Genomic DNA, 24,282 nt, shown 5'->3' on the forward strand with positions numbered 1-24,282 from the left:
ATAATCTTGATATCAAGAGAGTAGAGACATTCACACACCAGAAACTGGATGAAGTGTCTTCTAAGACACCCATCACAGTTGCTAACGATATGGGGACCAGCTGCAAGAATCAGAGAAAAGTTATACCAAGTAAAATTATTTTATGAAACAAGAGACAATTTACCTGATATAGAAAACAATGCTAAATTAAACCCACAATGGGGAGAGTGACTAGCAGTTTACAATTTTACTTAGAGTGACAATTTTCTGTAAAATTAAATTATCAAAACTCAAGTAAATGTCAAAATAATGAACAATCTTAAAATTTTGCGAGTGTCTTCTTTATAAAGGACTCAAGGCTAAGACCATTATGGGTTGATACTTTTAAACTATGAAGGAAAAAGTCCTATGCTGTGTAAAGGATTTCAAAGTATAGGAAAAAGGCAATTATTCCCACTACCTGTGACAGGGAAGTTTTTAAAAGTAAGACAAACATAGAAAACGATAAAAAATAAATAAAAAGCAAATCTCACTTTTGAATGTAAATGGACAATCTTAGCCCTCCAATAACAGAATTCAGGAGTAGAAGAAAAAGAATAACATACAAAATATATGCAGACAATTATGTGTCAGCAGAAGAATGTCCTACTGTGTTTCCCTGAAAATAAGACCTCGCCAGACAATCAGCTCTAATGCGTCTTTTGGAGCAAAATTAATATAAGACTTATATAAGACTGGGTATAATGTAATGTAATATAATATAATATAATATAATATAATATAATATAATATAATATAATATAATATAATACAATACCAGGTCTTATATTAATTTTGCTCCAAAAGACGCATTAGAGCTGATGGTCCAGCTAGGTCTTATTTTCGGGGAAACACAGTAATAATCCATAAGTAATAAATCACCTAAATAAATAAAAAGAAAAAAATCTTATGACCCTATTAACAGATGTCAAAAAGTTATTATAAAACATTTCAACTTTGACTACTACCTTGTTGTTCTGAAAAATCCTAGATAAATAAGGCAGGAAATACAAACATCATGTTTCATGATGGGAAAGAAAAGGAACAGTGATCATAATTGGCAGACAATATAATTGTTTATCTTGGAAAACAGTAGATTTTCCCTAGAGAGAAGGCAAATAACCATTTTCAAGCTCAAAAGCCCTTCATGTTCGCAATGCAGACAACAAAATAAAGGCAACAAAAAAAACTAAAAACACACGAAAATATACAAAAAGAAAACATGAAAATGAAAGGATGACAATATATAAACTAGGTAAATATGAGCTCCCAAAAGCGGATACCAACTTAAATCCAGTTATGACAAGCCATTAAGGAAAAATAGATTTATCAGCAACGATCAGAAAAACATAAGCCCCACCTCCAGAGAACTGTCACTGTCTGACCCATCTTTACTACAGTGATCTGCCCAGAACTCCTGGAAAAGCTGGTCTTCATTTGACCTGACTCAGAGCTCCCTCTGTGTGCCGCCCACAGCCCCACACAATCAGGGTACCGTGTACCATCACAGTTGTCTGAGATGACAGTTCCAGCTGGGACTAAGAAGAGACTGATAAGAAAACATAAGAGGAAATACTAGTGACAGCAATGTCCATAGGGAGCTGTGAGAAACCCCAATACATTCCTGAGAATCTAGAAGGCAATGTGCACGCCAGAGCTGGGCACGTGCCCCAACAGACATGATAAGGCCCTCTGCTCTCACCTCTATCTGACCTTGAAGCCTTGCTCAGGCAGGAAGTGAAGGCTAAGTAAGGAAGAGCTGCCAACTCCTCCCCAGCAGGGGAGGTGTCCCAACACACACCAAGCCCTCAGAAAGCCCAGGCCACTTACCAAGGCATTTCGGGAAATCTCTGTCCAACTACCTGACTGCCAAACTGAGTAGGGACTTCAGTGCCATGCACAACAAAAATACAGAGATTACAAAGTGATTTCAGAAAATCCAATAAACAAACAAAAAACACAAACAACATCAACAATTAACAGCAACAAACACACTCCCTGTGGAGGGGGAGAAATATGATTTCCAGATTCGCTACATTATGTTAATTTAAATGTCTAGTTTTCAATAACAAAAAATATGAGACATGCAAGGACACAAGAAAATATGGCCCACACACAGGAAAATAAGCAATCAAAAACTACGCATCTGAGGAAGCCCAGGTGTTGGGCTTAACAGACACTGACTCAAATCAACTATGATAAATAGGTTCAAAGAACTAAAGGGAACATGTCTAAAGCATTAAAGAAAAATATGGGAATGATGTCTCACCAAATGGAGAATATTAATGAAGAGACTGAAAGTACAATAAAAAGAACCAAAAACAAGTTCTGAAGTTGACAATTATGGTAAATGAAATGAGAACTTCATCAGAGGAGCAAAATAGCCATTTGAACTGGCAGGAAAAAAAAATCACCAAACTTGAAGACAGATCAACTGAGACCACCCAGTTTGAAGAACAGAAAGCAAAATGAAAGAAGAAAAATAAAAGACACTTCAAAAAAACTGGGGCACCACCAAATCTACCAACATACACCTGACAAGACTTAAGAGGGTAAGCAGCAGAGAGAATATGTTAAGAAATAATGGCAAAAAACTTCTCAAATTTGACATAAAAGACATTAATCTCCATACCCAAGAAGCTCAGTGAACTCCGAATAGGTAAAACTCACAAAGATCCACGTCTAAGCACCTCATTATTCATCAAAGACACAAAGAGGTGATCTTGAAAGCAGCAAGAAAAACATGACCCATAAGGCACAAAGAATCCTCAAAAAGAATTACCATCAATTTCTCATTGAAACTCATAAAAACTAGAAGGCCAAAAAATTAACAAACCTGTAGCTGCAGCAACCACCAAAAAAAAAAAAAAGAGAGAGAGAGAGACATCTTCGGAGAATTACAAGTTAATGTGATGGCCAAATGTATGCCAAAATATGCCACAACCTAGATAAATGGACATGAGCTACTAAAACTGACTCAGGAAGATACACAATGTGTTTATAGATTTATAACGAGTGCAGAGATTAACCAAAAATTTTCCACAAAGAAAAGCCCAGAACCAGAGGGTTTCATTAGTGAATTCTATCAAACATTTAAAGGATAATTAACATGACTACCTCACATAATCTTCCAGAAAACAGAAGAGGAGGAAACATTTCCCAACCCATTCAATCAAAACGAAAGAGACATCACAAGAAAAGAAAACCATAGAACAATCTCTCTTTTACACAGACATAAAAATCTTCAACAAAATCCTGGCAAACCACGCTGGGGTGGGGCAAGGCCTGGGCTCTTCCTTGGATCGAGGGTCGGAGAAGTTTCATGCAGTCCTCACAGATGGGGAATATCGCCTGTCACACACATGCGCATGACGTGTTAATTAAAAATATGGTTAAGCACGTGCCAGGTACCAGGCACATGAGGAGATACAGGCACCCAAAGTCCTCTGAGCCCACTGCCCCCAGGACACACAGCCTTCTTCCCGCCTCTCTACTCAGTGAGCTTAGTTTGAATCCTCGGTCCTGGAAGAATGAGCCACAGTGATGAACTCAGGCCACTGTTTGGGTGAGTCCCTTTTGTCCCGACTGAGGGTTTTGTGACACTCACGTGCAGGTCCCTCGAGCCAGTGGGTGCCTCAGACACAGCGACAGAACACCAGAGTGACTGCATGACAAACACTTTCTGTCAACTTCCTACTTGCGTTGACTCAACAGTGTTTAGCTGACATTTTTCCGCTGAGCTGCTGGTGCTTTAGCCAATAAACACTCAGCCTCCACTCTACAGTCCGAACCGAGGAAGAAAACCAAGTGTGTGTGTTCTTACTTAAAGGCAAGGAGTACCAACTCCGTAGATGACGTCACTATCAGCCCGATGCAGAGCTGAAGATGAGCTAATGGAGTGTCATGGAAAACAGCCTTCTTTTTTTCGGAGGCAATGTTCTATTTAAGAGTCTGTCCCATATGTAGAAGCAAATGCCTGACACTGAATTTGTATACAGTGTCTTTAACGTCTCTGGGAAATCTGACATGAAAAAGCCAGCTACTATTCAGCCTGTTTATCACCCCTCGGGGCTCGGACAGCTGCGCACCTGACCCTTTCAGTAAACCATCCCAACAGTTCAGTGCACCAGCCATGGTGCTGGCCACAGGACTTCATCTCATTCGTTTACGTTTAAAAATGCAATAAAACGCAATACTCCACTGTCCTGAACGCAACGCCGCAGACACGTCCTTCATATCACAGCATGTTTCTCACTGGAGAACTGTTTCTTAACAAAAATATGGACAGAGAGTGGATGTAAGATATAAAATGAACATGGCTTTTATTCCCCCAAAAAGGTAATTCAAGTACAAAGCACAAATGCAGAATCAATGCCAACATTATTTAACCGTGTTAGCCAATTTCTCACACTCCGAATATTCTCGGGGGTTTGGATATCCCCAAACTCCCATGTTCCCGAAAGGACCATTATTACCAACAGCTGAAGGTTGTTTCATGGGATATTGTAAAACTGCCATGCAGACGGTGTCCAGTGAAAAAATCATATGGCCAAAGTTCGAAGGATTACATATGACTCTGTAATTTAAATCATCCTAATTTAAATTACAAAAAAATGGTCTTAGACTTACTCATTGCCATTTGGTATTAAAACAGTCATTTAGCAGAATTCAAAAGATAGCAACTGCAGGACATCTTTTTAATTAGAGACAAACTGCCACCTAATGCAAATTGAAGTTTTAATGGAAAGTTTTGTAATCATTTCCCTGCACTTGTCTTTAGCAGTTATGATGTCATGATCAATTAAATAGTTTCTCATTTAATCGTCTGGCGATAATACTATAATGAAATACCTTAATTTCTTAATTGCACACTACATATAATAACCAATTCAGAAATGTGTACTTGATTTGTTGGCACACAGCCGACTTTTCATCCATGAGAGTGTATTTGGCAGAGAACCCAGGCGGACAGCAAGATGACATGTGGACAAGTTGTCTCAGAGATGCCCGGAGCGGGCCAATGCCATGTCCCCACAGGCCCCTCACAGTGCAGGGTCCCTGATGGCTAAGGGACCACGCTCCTTAGGTCAGTACGTTCACGTGAAGACACTTACAATCAAAGCCATGCTTGGACAACATATAATTAAGGGATAGTATCACAGCAATGCTCCCACAGATAAAAGGAAAAACACTCTGCAGAATGAAGTTAGAGAATTAAGTTCAGGTCTCCATTGGAAAACTAGTTTTTAAGTGTAAATTCCGAGATGTCTTTCAAGAAACCTTACAGGGCAACAGGAGAGCAGGTAAGTTACCAACAGCCTGTCCCTGAGGCCTAACAAAGGGACAGGTGACACTGTCAAGTACATTTGCATGAAAATGCGGAAATACACATTTTCAACCAGACACACAGGCCCTGTGCTCTCGCCTGAGAAGTCGTGTATCGCTGATCTTACTCATAAATATACAAACGCGTGACACAGCCTGCACTGGTGAACCTCTGAAGGAAGCAGCTGTTTCACAAAGTGTTACCCCAGTGCAGAGCAGCCACGCCGGGAGAGACACATGCACGTCTAACCAATCCTGGATGTATTAGCTCACCCTGCAAGAGCTCGCCTAAGGTTCATGGAGAAAAGGACACGCATAGAGACGTAGATGCTGCGTCCTTCCAGCTCGCAGAGCCTGTGGACACTGATGGGCCGGGGAGACCCTGCAGCTCACTCACACCGTGGGCACCATGCAGCCTGGGGGACAGCCAGCACACAGCAAACTCTCCACACGCACCCAGAACCACCGAGGCCAGGGCGACAATCTTCGGTCGTGGAAGAGGAGGGAGTTACACGGAAGGAACAATAAAAAGAGGGAGAAAACACACTTTGACTTTGTTTTCCAAAAATAAACATCATAAATTTAAATTAGCAAATAGCTGAAATGATTACCAATAGGTGGCAGGAAATGTCAGGCAGGAGAGCCTAGGACTGAAGTGAGAATTCTGAGTATTCTTTTTATACAGTTTTAATTTTGTTCATTGTAAATTTCTATATATTCAAAAGGGAAATTAGTCAGAAAAATATTAAAACCCGAATATTAGAAACTCACTTAAATATTCAAGCCAATTGTATATTAAGTTGATAAAACTACAAAGAAAAAATAACTACTTCCAAAAATTTTGAACATGTTACTGATGTGTATGTTTATAATTGATTATATCCTAACAATCAAAGATAAGCAATAAATACATTTTCAATCAATAATTTTAGTGCCGATAATACCTTGATATAATTTAGAAAATATTTAATGTACACATAGGATTTGTAAGTAAGGATGATAGGTTTATTGAGAGTAAAGATTTTCTGAAAAAAAAGAAGATAAACAAAGAAAAAAGATACAGAAAAATGAAGTCTTGGCAGAAACCTTGTGTAATTTGAGGAAACACTATAATAAAAAGTCATGATACTTTAAAAATAGCTTTTCTTGGTCTGCCCAGCAAATGGCCTTCGAAGCTTCTGGTTTCTAAATATGCAAACAAAAATGAAAAATGCGCTCCAGCTCCTCGGGAAACAGGAGGTCACACACCTGGATTCTGCAACAGGTCACAGGGCGAGCCTGCGACACCTTCTATCATCAGAGAGGAGCTACGGCCTCACAGACTGCGGCTGCTCAGCGAGACGCAGAGCCTCCTGCTCTGACACTTGGGGAAATCTCATCATCAGAGGTAACAGTGACTCTTACTGATGGCGACCACTGAGTCAAATGCGACTGCGCAGATGGACGCAAGGACACTCAAAAGGTTAAGGAGGCCGAGATACAAAGACTCCTGCCTGGCTCCTGGGGCGGGGCTCGCACCCTCACTGTGACACACAGCTGCCCGCCTCCCCACCTGGAAGGTTCCAACGGCAGACCTGCCCGTTTCCTGCTTCCCCGCCGACTGTAACCACAGTGTCTCCCGTCTTCTCAGGCTCCAGGCCCTGTGGCCACAGGCGGCCCCACCACCCTCTGCACCCATGGCCTGAGCTCCTGCTCCTCCCACCTGCTCGTCACCCACTCTATTCCTCCTGCCCCCGTGTCACCACCTCTGTCACCACCTCAGTCCCTCAAGGAGCTTCTCCCAGATGCCCTTGGAGGTGAATTCATGTTCCTAAACTTTTGAAAATCACTTTCCTGGCCACCTAGGCACCTTCCTCAGTGTTCAGTTAAGCGTTTTGGAGGGATTACTGGTCAGCCTGTTTCAGTGCCCCCGGACCCCACACCCAACCAGACTCCACAGTCACAGGATGGGCCAGGCTCTGCTTAGCTCAGCACCTGCCACACAGGCACACTCAGCATGGGGCACACGCGGCACGGGGCACACGCAGCACGGGGCACACGCAGCACGGGGCACATGTGGTACACGGTACACGTGGCATGGGGCACAGGCGACACTGGGCACACACGACATGCAGCACACATGGCACTGGGCACACGTGGCATGGGCACACGTGGCACAGGATGTGACACAGGGCACATTTGGCACGGGGCACACGTGGCATGGGGCACATGCAGCACACAGCATGGGTACACTTGGCACAGGGCACACGCAGCACGAGCACACGTGGCACGGGGCACTCCTCCTGCACAGGGAATGCTGCCCCACGGGAGTGCGGAGACTCACAGTGCATTTCAAAGTTCAGCCTCGCGGATGCACTGAAACGACATCCCGCGTAGTGTCAGGAATGGCAGCGCCGTATCGCTGTTCTGGCTCAAGCTATGGCTGCTGTTACTGCCTCTGCCACTTACGCTATGATGACGGTTATTTTTATTGATTTTCAAGGAGAAGAGGAAGTGGTCATGTTTGTCTTGATAGCAGTGACATTTTCTCATAATTTAGAGGAGATCCAGAAATCTAAGTATTTGGTATTCCCTGGGGAGAAAGCCTTCTGAAGTCAGTGCTTGTAACATACCATCTCTGTTTGTATTCAGTTTCTTACGGAATATGACATATACATGAAGAAATGCATGCCCACATACATAACATACTTCAAAACCATTTTTAGTGAATGTTATTTGGAGTTTACACAACAGCTATGCCGACAACAATTAATGCCTAAATGTGGTTTCTTTTTGTAGACTTGTTTTCAGTCCGTAATAAGCATTATCTCTTCAGTAATTAGTGAAAGTTAAAAATGAAAGTAATAGTGCTTACCACCAGATTTTAGGACTACATATGAAATTTGAAGTTACCTCTAGATTAAAAAAAAAAAACTTGAGGTTTAATTAACATACACAAAATTATACATATTTGAAACTTTCTTCAAACTCTGAAATAACATCACAACAGCTTTTTTCATTTACTTCATTCAGCATGACACGGCTACCAAAAACTGAAAAGAAATTATAACTAAAATGCAATGATTTGGTATGATTAAAAATTTGAGTCACAGCTCAGTCATCAAAGATAATTATGACACTCGCCTCCATGCAGGTATCTAATAAATTACATGTATTTTAGTGGCATAATCAGGTTTTAAATTTAAATTTAGTGTTTTTTTTAAACAAGTTAAAGAATGGTATGTTGCATTTATCTATTAAATGGCATGTCTTTAATTGTGTTTACTATTTCACCAAAGCCTATCTATATAACCCCAAATTAGCTCTAACAACAGAAAGTTCTGAGGCTGGTGTCTGTCAAGACAAGTCTGCTTCAAGCTTCCTGTGTCCCCCTCAAGCCCTGCTAACCACAGTCCCCTCGTCTGTGTGTCCTTCAGGGTCCCCTCACCGTGTTAGAAACCATATCACAAAGACGTTGTCATGAGTCTTCAGACACAATGGGCCTCCTTGCTGTACAACAAACGGAAAGAAAACCTATCACAGCCCGAACAGGCCGCTGGAGGCTCGGTCCTGAGGAATAGCTCTTTCACTAATGTGGTTCCACCTCGCTCGCTGTAAGGTCAGCTGTGTTCCTCTTCTACGTTTTCTGTCCAGTCAGAACACCTGGGCATCCTGGACATGAGACACTCTTATTCCGTTTTCCAGCTGACAGTGGGTCAGCCCTTCCCGCACTCCCGGTCAGCAGGTGCAGGGGACAACAATGAAAAGGTACATGGGTGACAAGTGCTGGGGAACTGGACTGGCTTTCAATCAGACTGCCACCAACCCTTCTTCCCTACCCACGTTCCATGTGGCAAGGAAGTGGGGCTGTTCCTCTCCCAGCACAAGTAGAGTGTGTGTCATGCAATGGATGCTTTGCAGGCATTTAATTATCCTTTCATTCCCTGGAATGGACTCTAGTTGTCCATCCCAACTCAGCCCCAACACGCACGATCAGGATGCGGGCAGAACCGCACGTCCACACAAAACCCTACCCACCACGTCTGTAAGTGCCGCTGTCAGGCTCTGCACAAATCACAACACCCCCCACCCCTTTCTGTACAACATGTGTCCACCTTTTTGGCTCAAGTGCAGCCTGAAGACCAGGTTCAGTCCTCAATACAGATGGTTTATTTATGTCGCTCCATCCCTCAGCACATGCAAGTAGGCTGATTTTTTTTTTTAAAGTTTCCGGCCTCTGTCCTTACTTTGGCACCCTGAATGTCCCGGCCCCAATGTCGCCGTGCGCATCACATGTCGACTTCCTGCATGTGCCATTCTGCATCACACACCGTCACTCTGTCTCACTGTCAGAGGCAAACAGCTTATCCTAACATGCGTCATCTTCCCCTGCAAACATGGAGGATCCAGCGAAAGCCTGGCCCTTTCAGCCACACAGTTTACCTCAGCATCAGTCATGTTGGAAGCGAACAGACACAGTCGAATAGGACACTTTTCCACTAGTCAGAGCGTCTGGTTTGCTTTAAAACTGAAAAGATGATGCGAGGATGGGTGGGGAGGCCTTATTCCCTACCATCAATATGAGAGTAGGCAAATTGAAATGAAGAAAAAACTTGCATGTGGCTGAATGACTTAATAGCATCAGAGCCAGCAAAGTCTGCCTAGTAGTCACAGATGTGGCTCACAGATGCATGTCCCCAGGACCAGATGTGATCGTCACAGAGCCAGCTGTCAACACACAACAGCAGTGATTTTGATACCAGTTGCTTCTCTGTAAAAACAGATTTTTCTAGGTGCTTTTTATCCCCTAAATAGAGTGTCTTTTTCTTCTTAAGGATGGCAATTTGAAAGACAATTATGTGTGTGCAATTCCATGTTCTCCATAAATGAAGTTCTTCCTGCCCTATTGACATTTAATAACCCACAACAGTACTCTCTGTCAAGTACAATATAACATCACCTGAGGTTTGTCAAAAACGACTGAAATGAGGTTCCAGGCAAGATAGCAGAGCAGGTAAATGCTGTGCTTGTCTCCTTCCATGAACACATTAAAATTACAACTAAATTATACAACAGTCAACCTGGAGAACCATCTGAAGTCCAGCTGAACAGAAGGTTTATAACTAAGGATATAAAGAAGAAGCCACGTCAAGACTGGTAGGAAGGGCAGAGACACAGAACAGTGGTGAATGAGAATTAGGAGGGATATCTCGGCAGAGGAGGTTCCTCCCAGAGGAGTAAGAGAGGGTCCCCTAGCCCCACGCCGGCCTCCCCAGCCCCAAGTACTGGTGCCAGGAAGAGGAGCCCCCACAACATCTGGCTGTGAAAACCAGTGGGGATTTTGACCATCCAGGTGGGACAGATAGTGTCTGGAAACCCAGGCGTCCTCTTAAAGGGCCTGTGCACAGACTCTCTCACTCACAGGCACTCATCTTGAGCTCCAGCAGAGGGACAGTGGCTCAGAGGGCACGAGGGACATACAGGGAGAAACAGTTGCATAACCTCAGCATGAGGGCTGGAAGGGCAGCCGCCATTGTTCCTATGCTGAGCCCTCCTCCCCTGCAGCAGCCAAACAGGCAGCATTTTTCCTGTGTTGAGCCCTCCCCTCATGCCAATGGCCAAATCTGAATCAGCACTGGCCTGGTGAGCTCCACACTCCACCCTGGTGACTCCTGAGGCCCCACCCAGCCCAACTTGCAAAACGCCAGAGGCACATTTGGTGGTGGGCAGCCAGGCCCACCCCATGCACTACAGGAGGCATTTTCAGCAGCAAGCAGCTAGCCTAGACTCACCCTCAGCTGGAGGCACTTTCAGCATGGGCAGCCAGCACTGGCTCATGCTGCAGTCTTTCTTGGACAACTCTCAGGGACCCCAAGCAGGCGATGGCTGGCCTCAGTGTGTTCTGTGCCTCTTGCTAAGTGGCCCCAGACTCAGCACTGGCACCAATCTGAACCTGCATTAACCTGGTGAACATAACTCACCCGACCCTGGTGACTCTCTGAGATTCTGCCTCACCCAATTTGTATATTTCAGGAGGCTCTATCAGCAGCTGAGCATTATGGACAACCAGCAGGTGGCAGCTGGCCGTGGGGTGGCTGACCAGCCATGGATCACTTTGTAGCTCCTAACAGGTAGGCCCTGGACAGTCACAGGCAGCATCTGCTCTAGGCCTGCACTGGAACCCTTTCCAACAGGCCCCAGAACTGACACACCTGGAGGCTGGCTTCAGCCCACAACAGAGAAGCACCTAATTAGCCCCACAAGTGGCACACCCAAAGAATGGTCTCAACAGGCACCAGAGCCCACTGGGGTGAATCCCATTCAGTGGGGTAAGCACCCACACAGCAGCCTGTAAGTTGTGAACGTGGCCAAACCCCATAGGAAATCAGCCTGAGGGTCATTCTCACGCACTGACATGATAATAGCAATCAAGGCTCAACTATAACAGGAGGGCACACACAACCCACACAAAGGACACTCCTGGAGCACCCAGCACAGGTGACTACGGAGACTGTGCCAGGGCCCCACAGGGCACCTACGACATAAGGGGAGCAAGAGTGGGAGATGCAGCAGATCTACCTAATACATGGAAACAAACACAGGGAGGCAGCCAAAATGAGGAAACAAAGAAACACACTCCAAATGAAAGTACAGGAGAAAACTCCAGAAAAAGAACTAAATGAAATGGAGGCAAGCAAATTATCAGACACAGAGTTTAGAACACTGGTTATAAGGATGCCCAAGGAACTTAGTGAGAACTTCAACAAAGCGATAGTAAGCATAAAAAAGGACATAGAAACCATAAAAAAGAACCAGTCAGAAATGAAGACTACAATAACTGAAATGAAGAATGCACTAGAAGGAATAACCAGCACTTCGAAGCAGAGGACCGAATTGACTATTTGGAAGACAAGGTAGCAGAAATCACCGAACGTAACAGCAAAAAGAAAAAAGAGTAAAAAAAAAAGATAATAAGGGTAGTTTAAGAGACCTCGGGGACATCATCAAATGTAAAAACATTCACCTACATCATAGGGGTACCAGAAGGAGAAGTGAAAGCAAGGAATTGAAAACCTATTTGAATAAATAATGATGGGAAGCTTCCCTAATCTGGTGAAAGAAATAAACATACAAGCCCAGAAAGCACAGAGAGTCCCAAACAAATGAACCCAAACATCATAATTAAAATGTCAAAGATTAAAGACAAAGAGAAAATCTATAAGCAGGAAAAGAAAAGCAGTTAGTTACCTAAAAGGGAGCTCCCATAAGATTGTCAGCTGATGTCTCAGCAGAAACTTTGCAGCCCAAAAGGGATTGGCAGGAAACATTTAAAGTGATGAAAAGCAAAGATCTACAACCAAGACAATGCTACCCAGCAAAGTTATAATTTAGTATCAAAGGGCAGATAAAGAGCTTCCCAGACAAGAGAAAGGTAAAGGAGTTTATTAACACCAAACCAGTATTATAAGAAATGTTAAAGGGACTTCTTTAAGAAGAAGGGGGAAAAAGAACATAAATATGAATAATAAAATGGCAATGACTATTTACCTATCAATAATCACTTTAAATGTAAATGGATTAAAGGCTCCACTCAAAAGACAGGGTGGCTGAATGGATAAACAAGACCCAAACATGTGCTGCCTACCAGAGCCTCACTTCAGATTGAAAGACACATACAGATTGAAAGCAAAAGGATGGAAAAAGATATTTCATGCAAATGGAAATGAAAAAACAGATGGAGTAGAAATACTTATACCAGACATAACAGACCTTAAAACAAAGGCTATAATAAGAGACAAAGAAGGATATTTCATAATGATGCAGGTACCAATCCAACAAGAGGATATAACCCTTATAAACATTTATGGACCCAACACCGGAGCACCTAAGCATATAAAGCAAATATTCACAGGCACATTGACAGTAATAATTGTAACAAGGGCCCTTAATACCCCACCGACATCAGTGGATAGACCTTTCAGACAGAAAATCAACAAGGAAACAATGGCCTTAAATGACACATTAGATCGAGTGGATTTATTTGGCACTTTTAGAGCATTTCACCTCCAAGGAACAGAATATACATTCTTTTCAAGTATACATGGAACATTTTCCCAGACACACTGCATGTTAAGCCACAAAACAAATCTCAATAAATTTAAGAAGATTGAAATCACATCAAGTTTCTTGTCCATGCACAATGGTATGAAACTAGAAATCAATTACAAGAAAACATCTGAAAAATACACAAATGTATGAAAGCTAAATAACATGCTACTAAACAATAAATGAGTTAACAATGAGATCAAGGAAAAAAATCAAAAGATACCTTGAGACAAATGATAATGAAAACACAACCCAAAATCTATGGCACACAGTAAAAGCAGTCCTAAGAGAGAAATTCATAGCAATACAGGCCTACCTGAAGAATCAAGAACAATCTCAAATAAACAACCTAACCTTACACCTAAAGGAACGAGAAAAAGAACAGCAAACAAAGCCAAAGTGAGTAGAAGGAGGTAAATAATCAAGATCGGAGCAGAAATAAATGAAATAATCTTAAAAAATTACAAAAGATCAATGAAACCAAGAGCTGGTTCTTTGAAAAGATAAACAAAATTGATAAGCCTTTAACCAGATTCATCAAGAAAAAAAGAGAATACCCAAATAAGTAAAATTAGAAATGAAAGAGGATAAGTGAAAACTGACATCACAGAAATACAAAGGATTATAAAAAAATACTATGAACAATTGTATGCCAACAAATTGGACAACCTGTAAGAAATGGATAAATTCCTAGAAACATACAATCTTCTAAGACTGAATCAAGAAGAAACAGAAAATCTGCACTGACCAATTACTACTAATGAAATCAAATCAGTAGTCAAAAAATCTCCAACAAACAGAAGTCCTGGACCAGATGGCTTCACAGGTGAATTTTATCAAACATTCAAAGAAGAATTAATACCTATTCTTCTCAAACTATTCAAAAAAATCCAAGAGGCGGAAAGGCTCCCAAGACCATTTTATGAGGCCACCATTACCCTGATTCCAAAACCAAAGACATTATAAAACATGAAAATTATAGACCAATATCCCTGATGAACATAGATGCAAAAATCCTCAACAAAACGTTAGCAAACAGAATTCAGCAATACACTAACTAAAACATCATGCACCAAGATCAAGTGGGATTTATTCCTGGGATACAAGGTTGGTTCGATATCCAAAAATCAATTAATGGGAAAAACCACATAAACAAAATGAAGGATAAAAATGATATTTTCGTATCAATAGAAGTAGAAAAAGCATTTGACAAAATCCCGCATCCATTTATGATTAAAAGCTCTCAGTGAAGTGGGAATAGAGGGAACACAGCTCAACATAATAAAGTCCAAATATGGCAAACCCACAGTTAACATTATACTCAATGGGAAAAGCTAAAAGCGTTCTCCTTAAAATCAGGAAATAGATGAGGATGCCCACTTTCACCACTTATATTCAACATCGTATTGGAAGTTCTCGCCACAGCAATCAGACAAGAAAAAGAAATAAAAGGCATCCAAATGGAAAAGGAAGAACACAAACTGTCATTATTTGCAGATGATAGGATACTATATACAGAGAATCCCATAGATTCCACCCAAAAACTATTAGAACCGAAACAATGAATTCAGTAAAGTAGTATTATGCAAAATTAATATTCAGAAATCAGTTACATTTTTATACACCACTAACAAACTATCAGAAAGAGAAATTAAGAAACCAATCTGATTTACAATTGCACCAAAACAAACAAACAAAAAGAAAAAAAAAACCACCTAGGAATAAGTTTAACCAAAGAGGTAAAAAAACCCCTGTAATCTGGAAAACTATAAGACACAAAAGAAAGAAGTTGAAGAAGATACAAATAAAGTATATACTGCCTTCATGGATGTGAAGAATTAGCATCCTTAAAATGTCCACGCTACTCAAAGCAATCTATAAATTCAACGCAATCCCTATCAAAATAAATCCATGCCTATGTGGTCATTTAATCTATGACAAAGGAAGCAAGAATTTACATCAGGGTAAAGACAGTCTATTTAATAAATGGTGCTGGGAAAACTGGACAGATACATGCAAAAAAAAATGAAACTGGACCACTTTCACATGCCATATACAAGAATAAACTCAAAATGGATTAAAGACTTAAATGTAAGACCTGAAATCATAAAACTCATAGAAGAAAATATTGGAAGTAAACTTTCAGACATTACCCGTAGTAATATTTTTACTGATATATCCCCTCAGGCAAGGGAAACAAAAGAAAAAAAAGTGGGACATCAAACTAAAAAGTTTTTTCACAGCAAAGGAAACCATCAATAAAACAAAAAGATTTTGTTAGGATAAATCCTACTGAGTGGGAGAAGATATTTGCCAATGATACATCTGATAAGGGGTTAATAGCCACAATTTATTTTAAAAAACCAAACTCATACAACTCAACACACACACACACAATTAAAAAATAGGCAGAGGACCTGAACAGACATTTCTCCAAAGAGGACATGCAGATGCCAACAGACATATGAGAAGATGCTCAACGTCACTAATCGGCAGGGAAATGCAAATAAAAACCACAATGAGATACCACCTCACACCTGTCAGAATGGCATCATCAATAAACCAACAAACAACAACTGTTGGTGAGGCTGTGGAGAGAAGGGAACCCTCCTGCACTGCTGGTAGGATTGCAGATTGGTGCAGCCACTATGGAAAACAGTGTGGAGCTTCCTCAAAAAATTAAAAATAGAACTACCTTAGGAACCACCAATTCCACTTCTGAGTATTTATCTGAAGAAATCCAAAACACTAATTCGAAAAGACATACGCACCCCTATGTTCACTGCAGCATTATTTACGATAGCCAAGAAATGGAAGCAACCCAAGTGCCTGTCAACAGACGACTGGATAAAGAGGGGTGGTGCATATATACAATGGAGTATTACTCAGCCATAAAAAGAATGAAATCCTGCCATTTGCAACAACATGGATGGACCTAGAAGGTATTATGCTGAGTGAATTAAGTCAGACAGAGAGGCAAATACCGTATGTTCTCACTTATATGTGGGACTAAAGAATAAAATAAACAAACAAACAAAATAGAAACAACCTCACAGATACAGAGAACAAACTGAGGGTTGCCAGATGGGAGAGGGTTGGAGGGGCAGGGTGAAAAAGATGAAAGGATTAAGTCAAATTGGTAGTCCAAAATGGTTACATGGATGTAAAGTACAGCACAAGGAATACAGTCAATAATATTGTAATAACTGTGTATAGTGCCAGGTGGGTACTAGACTAATTCAGGGAATCACTTCATAAATCACATAAATGTCTAACCATTGCGCTGTACACGTGAAATTAATACAAAATAATAATTGAAAGTCAACTGTAATTGAAAAAACAAAATTGAACTCAAAATTATCTTGAATAGGAAACCTTAAAAATCAAATTTAATAACAATTTTAAATATATTCCATTTATTAGCTTATATTTTATTGGTATGTAAAAGAAAGAAACCAGTAGTTACTACCCAAATTTTCTTAAAACCAGATGTCCTTTTTCATTACTGTATTTCATTTTTCCCACAATCAAAACTGTACCTAAAACACCGAATAAGGATGCGTCCCATGTACCATCAGTTTCTGTGAAGCAGACAAATATAATTAAGTAAAACTTGCCGATCCTGCGGACACCCAGGCATAAGTCAGTCTCTCAGCGCTGAGAGCTCAGCCACCTGTGCAGGTGACCAAAGCAAGTGCCCTAAGCCCAGAGCACGTCAGGGAGTCCCTCAGAGCTGATGCTGGTGGAGGTGTCACAAAAGGCTCGGGGGTGGGGGAGGACGTGGGTGGGGGCATTTCTACGGGTGCCAGCATGAGCACAGAGAGGCATTTTTAAATAAAACTTAAATACAGAGTTGTTTAAATGCATGAAAGATGATTTTCTATATCATGAATGGCCTCGTCCGTTAAGCATCTCAGAGAGAGGGACTTACAATGCTTTAAGCCATTATGATAAATTATATGAAATCATCTAATCAGACAACTCACGTAAGATAAACTATAAATCCTAAGTGTTGATGGCATCTTTCTGTGGAAATTTAAAGAAATATTTGAAACATTGCATAGTCTGGAAAGTTGTTAGTGAATTAAGTGATACTTGGTCTTTTGGAATCCATTGCAAATGTTTGTGAGATATGTCAACCGTTGGTTTCAATTTGGTAAGTTTCATTAATTAGCCACGAAGTTGTTGTAAGCGATTCCTATGTACACAGGTACCTGCGAACATCAGCAGACGAAGAACCGACTTTTCAGCCAGGATTTATTAACAGTTAACAAAGTAACCAAGACAACAGCGGCTCTGCTCTGCTCACTGGCAATACTACTGATCCACAGCACAATATGCACTGGACTGAAAAACAGTGCAAGAAATCGTCCCAAATAAAATTAAGTGAGACACACGCTTGGCGAAAGAAAGTTTTAGGAAGTGCAGCATTAAAACTGGAGGAACGTGTCAGTGGGCTGTCACTGACTACACTAGGACACGGACATTGGTGGTGTTATCCCCACTGTCCAGTACGGACTACCAACTAGCAACATACAAATAAGTTGGAAAGGTTACACAACCAGTGCACTGTGCACCAATGTGCGCAGTCAGCACCAGTGTGCGCCAGCCTGGGGAAAACGTGTGCTCGTGAAACGGTTCTGCACACAGTGGGAAGACGCGTCCCACACACGTACCTGACGAAGGATTGTTCATCAGAATGTGTGTGGAAGAATGCTGCCTACAAATACAAACCAAACCCCCGACAGAAAAGTGAGGAAACACTGGACAGACGTGTCATAAACTGAAAGAATTTTAGTAGTAAAAACAAAAATGTGGAAATGAAACCCACCAGGAAATGCCATTTTGCACCAAGGAGGCCTCGCAAAATAAAGCCTGGTGACAGCGAGTGTGTGTCCGGCTGCACGGCAACACGTGTGGTGACGCCCCGCCAGCAGGTGTGACACCACCTGGGAAAACAGTCGGAGGGCCTCACCATGTACAGTTAAACGCATGTGGTAAATGATTCAGGAAGTGAACCCATAGCTCCTCCAATGGTTCAAACCACACAGAAAGTGACTGTTTTCTTTTTCCTTTACTTTCCTTTCCTTTTGTATAAAATAGAACTTGAACACAAGGCGCTGCTGTCCAAAGTTACATGAGGGTCTGTTTTCTATTCCTCCAGGAATGGGACGCAGGCAGCGTGTCACTCGAGGCGCCAGGGCCTTAATTCCTCACGTACAACAAATTCTCAGGGCGAAGGGACAGAGCGAGCCCCCAGGCTCCACGCCCTGTGGTCTCTGTCACAAGGACACCAGCTCTGTCCCTGCCATGGGAACGCAGCCACGTACAACACCCAGACCAGTGAGCACAGCCGGGCCCGATCAGACGACTTCATTTACAGCACTGGAATTTGAGCTTCATCTAACTTCCCATCATCATGGAATGCTGCTCTTCTTTTGATTATGCTTCGATCGTGTGAAAATGTGCCGCCCAGGAGCAGAGCGGGTGACCAGCCCCAGGACACAAGGACGTAAGGACGGGTCCCCAAGGTGCTGCAGGCTTCAGACACAGAAATGTTCCCCCACAGAAATGTTCCCGGCAACGCAGGTTAAAGAAGTGAAATGTCTCAATGTGCCGAAATCTGCTGAGGGAAGAATGGCCCATTACAGTGTCGCAACCACAGCTGGAGGAGAACGCGGCAGTGAAACGAATAAAACGTGTCTGAAATCACCTCTGGTCCCGTCCACGGTCCTGGCACCCACTGACAATAAAGTCGTGGCACAACCGATAATGTGGAGGATACTTAGGAATCTTCTCATAGGTTAAACTTGGTTCACGCTTACATTTTTTGAAATATTTTGGTGTTTTGGCTGAGCCTAGAACATCTTTCCTTCTTCTACAGACCTTTCATATTAAACACTATGACTGTAAATGTTTCCTTATCGTTACAAAACGCTCAGTTCCAAATAAGAGGGAATTCAACAGCTTAAAATGTACTCAAGTTTCTCTCCTTGTTGCTGGGACCAAGTCCTAGAGGGGGTCACGTCGGCACGTGCAGTGTGAACACCAGGTCTGATCTGAGCGTAGCCGCCGCCAGGGACCTGCGCGTGGCCCCACGTGATGGACAGTGACGTGCTCACATCACCGTGGCCCAACAGCCTGTCATTGCTTCTGAGGCCATGGTAGACACGGCTCCTCACACCCTAGTAAACGCGCCCTCCTGGACACACCGCCCTGAGCCTTAAACTACATCTATGACGTCACAGCACGGACGCAGGTGACACCCCCACCGTCAGGTCACGCTCACACGCCTGTGCGCTCGAGCCACCCCTACCTGGGCGCACGGCACCTGCCTGCCCCACTGGGCACCCAGGTGTGAGCAGGGCCCATACACACATCTGGCTCCCGGCTCAGAAAGCGGTCCTGTTCCCTATCCCCATTTCAGATGACAACATGGGGAAGAGGCAAGTTTGCTGCCCCTTTTCTGTCACTGGTTTTTTGGGGGGTGGGGGGGTGGGGGGGATAAAGTGCAGTGGTCTTCCTGTGGAGAGGAAACAGGTAAGACAGAGATAGGTCACTCATGTGTCCACATCACCTCAAATGCTGCTGCAGTCGTGACAAGAGCCCTGAGAAAGCAAGCGTGTCCCCAAACAGACGCGGACCCACTAAGTGCACTGCCATGCTACCGCTGAGCCACGGTCCAGACACCACACACACCCCCTTCAGACCTGCAGGCTCCCAAGGATTAAGCAGCACTGTTTTAGCCTGATGTCACTCCATGATTCTAGGAACTGACAATGTAAGATGTGTTTAGGGAACTCGCATGATGATAGCCGACATTTCCATTTCTGGCTGAGTAATCTCTGTAACGTCATCTCCAAGCCGACGTGTGAATTTTGGAGCTTGAAGAACTTTTGCAAGATTCTAACACCGCTTCCTCTTTTTACAATTGGAGAAACTGAGCCACGGGGGTTGACTGGCTTGACACTGGCCATATTTTAAATGCAGCAAAACTGAAAATTAGAAGCCAGCCCTCCCTAGTTTCTCCACCTCCTGCCACTCACGTGTAAGACGCTCGGGCGAAACGGCCGTCACGAGGAGAACGTAGAAGTAACTAGAAGCTGGTCAGGAGGGTGATGTCACGTCACTACCACTGAGAGCAGTCGAAAGAATGAAAGTCTTGTCAGCAAGTGGCGTGACATGTCTGTGTGAGGGCCTGGCTGTGCGTCAGGTCTTTAGAAAAGGAGTGACCTTTGAACCGCAACGTCAAGCATGTTACGAAACAACACAGCTTCATTTTTAAAAGAATAAGTGAAGACCCGAGTTTAGTATTGAGTTACGTCACCCTGGACAGTTTTACAGTAATCGCAGCACATCAGCCTTCGTTTTAACCACAAAGACCAAGTGAGCGACAGAATAAAAACGTACTGACAGAGGTGAAACACATACAGCTTGTCTGCACAGAGAAAATCTGGTCAGAAATCAGTTGAGTATAAAGCGAGCTGATGATCACATCAAATTCTGTTTACTGAGAAAATTTTCTCAGCTTTACGGCAAGGACGACAATTATTTTCAGTTAGTAACAAAAGGCTAAAGACGCCAGTGGTGAAAACTGAAACTGAAACCCTACGAACATCACTCCCTGGGACCGCACAGACTAATGACTGGATTTCTGTCACATGACAGTAACGTCAAGCGCTACTAAAAACAAACAAGGTATAATTTTTTAAAACATTAAAATTTCACGTTGTTGCATTGTTTAGGGGACTGTGCTTGGGCACTGCTATTCGGCAAAGTTTCGTTTCCAACAACGTCTGCTCTGCAGTAGCTCGCATCCTCGACAAAGTAATGTGGGCCGTGACTGGCACTGATTAAGTGCGGAGTCTCCCTGGGAATTCAGGGCTCTGCAATGCAGTCTGCACTAGGACTAAATGAAAGCGAGAAGCAGAGCGATTTATAGGCACTCGTTTGAGAAATAACTAAGAAGCTAAGTACAAAGAAAAAGTCATGTTTCCCCAGATTCACACTAAGCACAGAGCTTGACTCGGGAAGTTTCCAGGACGAAAATCACAGCCCACGCACGGTGCGAGCTCAGCTGCCACTCCAGCAGCCGCCTCGGGAGCCTGCATGACTCAGGCCTCCTTGGAAATTCTCTGAGAGGCCGTCCTGCGCCCTCACGTTCCCCTCAGGCCAAACCACGCAGATTAAGATCTGAGAGGAGGCTGAACAGTATGCACAGAAATCCGGGCTTCTCTTCACGCGTCACTAAACCTGAAACGATGACAGTGTCACCTCTAGTAAAACACAGGCGCTAAGGACTCGGCTGCTGTGCTTTCCAATTGCCCACCAGGCCGCCTGTGTCTGGCCCTGAAGTCGGGGTCCAGCCCCCAGCCCCCCACACGCAGGGGGCCCCGGTTCTCATCACCCGGTTCTCAGCGACCACAGCAACGTCTGCTCCACAAACCTGGAACTCCTCTCCCCTGACGCTCGTCCATAGTCCTGTGTCAATGTCCTGAAAACCCTTGTTACTAGTCCGCATCCTATCATGTATTCAGCCAGCTGTACTGAGCGTCCACCAAGTGACAAGCAGGCGTGGTCAGCGTGAGTCACAGAGAAGCCACACTGCTGTCCCATCCAGGCTGGTGTCCAGTGACTAGCAGAGCCGCAGACACACGCCGTTTATAAAGGGCCTCTGAACAAAGGTTTGGGGTGGCCTGGCCGGCGCGTTCAGGAGAGGCTCCTCCAAGGAACCTGAGAAGGAGGGGAGGACAGACAATTCTGGGCAGAGCAAGAGGCCGCAGGTGCCCAGGGGCCGCAGGAGGGCATGGTGAGTGGAGGACACAGACGGGCAGTGTCAGGGCAGAAGGAGGGGAGGGGCAGAGAGCAGTTGGCGGGAGAAGGGAGGTGGGTCCACGCCCCCCACACAGAACCTCACTGGCTGGTGAGGACGTCACTCACCAGAGTGGCACTCGATGCCTCTGGAGCCTTGGACTAGACCCACTAAGTGCAGTCGACTGACCTCTGACCAAGGAGCTGAGACTGTCTCTTCAACAAATGGCGCTGAAACAACTGGACGCCACGTGAAATACAATGAATCCACACACAGACCTCATTGCCCTTCACGAAAATCAACTCAAAATGGATCAGAGAACTAAATGTGAAATGCAAAACTGTGAACTCCTGGAAGGCTACACAGGAAGAAACCTGCATGACCGTGACCATGGTGACGACTTCCTAGATCCGACCCCAAAGGCACGACCATGGAAGAGGCAGCTGAGAAGCTGAACTTCATGAGAAGTAAAGACGTCTGCTCTGTGGAAGAACCGTCGGAGGGGAAGGCAAGCCACAGACCGGGAGAAAACATACGTGCGAGACACGTATGAAGAAGGGCTGTTATCCAAAATAGACAAAGAGCTCTTAAAACTCAGCAACAAGAAAACAAACCACCCAATTAAAAAAATGAGGCAAAGACCTTAACAGACCCCTTGCCACAGAAGACATGCAGGTGACACATAAGCTCACAACCTGTGTCATCAGGGAGACGCCAATGAAAACGACCAGACCCCACCACACACCTATCAGAAGGGCCACAATCCAGAACCCTGACGTCACCAAGTGCTGGCAGGACGTGGAGCCACAGGAACCCTCAGTCACTGCTGCTGGGGACGCGGAATGGAGCAGCCGTCTGGAGGAGAGTTTGCTGGTGTCCAACAAAACTGAACACGGTCTAACCATATGACCCAGCCACCACGCTCCTTGGTACTTACTGAAAGGAGTTAAGGACTTACGTCCACAAAACCCTGCACACAGATGTTAACGTAACTTCAGTCTTAATTCCCCCAACTGGGAAGCAAGCAGATGCCCTCCAGTAGGTGATGGATAAACTGTGGCACATTCATACAATGGAATATTATTCAGGTAAAAAGAAATGAGCTCTCAAGCCATGAAGGACATGGAGGAACCTTAAATGCTGAAAGAATAAATGAACGAAGCCAGTCAGAAAAGGCAACATACCCTATGACCCCTTTCTACGACATTCTGGAAAAGGCGAAACCATGCAGGCAGCACAAGGATGGGTGGTTCCCGGGGTTGGGGGGGCAGGGATGAGCCGGCTGGGCTCAGGGGACGGTTAGGGCAGTGAGACTACTGTGTGTGTGTTCTAGTGATGGGTCAGGTCATTATCCAAAGTCCCCTACACAACGCAACATACATTAACATGTATTAATATTCCCAATGTCAGTCGTGTATCTTTGAAGGTGTCAGAAATAAACACTGTATCCAGAAAGTTTTGTAATTGCAATTTGATTATGGCTTCTGTTCCATTTCTTTAATTTCTTCAATAAGAATCTCATCACTTTTTTCTATCATTTGTTCTATCTTCCATATCTCTTTTTTCTCATAATTGTGTATGTTCTTTTCCTCTGTATTCTTAGAAATCATAGTTTTCTCAATATCACTAATTTGATTTCTACGTGTTTTCTGCTTCTTACTTATTTCTGCGAGTGCAGAAGTTTTTTTGTTTCATAAAAAGTCATTTGTTTGCTTTTCAGTCCAGCACACAATAAATTGTGCTGTGCTCTGCAGGACAGCCTCAGACGTGCTTTCGTTCCCCCGCCCGGCTCACCCCACACACTCACCCTGGCTGAGCCAGTTACCACTGTGTTTGGCTCCTGCCAGGAACAGCCGGGAGCCACAGGACACCCCTTGCCCCCTCCCTGACGGCCTCAGTACAGCAGTCAGTTCCCTCCCCGACTGCAGCGAAGGGCAGCGTGAGTTGTGCAGCGTCTCTCACTCGCTGATGGTTATGAAGAACTAAGGGGCTTGTTCTTACAGCCGCTGCCTGGTCTCAGGATTCCTGGGAAAGCTGAAGCA

At 43.7% G+C, this 24,282-nt stretch overlaps 1 protein-coding gene across 13 annotated transcripts in view; it reads right to left on the bottom strand.

The window, feature by feature from the left end:
* Positions 1 to 24,282, bottom strand: part of SNTG2 (syntrophin gamma 2) — a 166,388-nt gene that overhangs the window by 125,346 nt on the left and 16,760 nt on the right. For 8 of the 13 annotated variants that reach the window (XR_004424873.1, XM_033125447.1, XM_033125450.1 and 5 more), the window contains exon 1: positions 21,875 to 22,098. The exons of 4 other annotated variants lie outside the window; for them this stretch is intronic. Coding sequence is in view for 7 of the 9 variants with exons in the window: in XM_033125447.1 (XP_032981338.1) it covers positions 21,875 to 21,949 (75 nt within the window). In the remaining 2 variants the exon portion in view is untranslated. Of the gene's footprint in view, positions 1 to 21,874; positions 22,099 to 24,282 lie in introns of those variants that run through there. One more of the 13 variants, XM_033125452.1, reaches the window with a different exon arrangement.

This window comes from Rhinolophus ferrumequinum, chromosome 13, assembly GCF_004115265.2.
Source record: "Rhinolophus ferrumequinum isolate MPI-CBG mRhiFer1 chromosome 13, mRhiFer1_v1.p, whole genome shotgun sequence".
NCBI lineage: Eukaryota > Metazoa > Chordata > Mammalia > Chiroptera > Rhinolophidae > Rhinolophus > Rhinolophus ferrumequinum.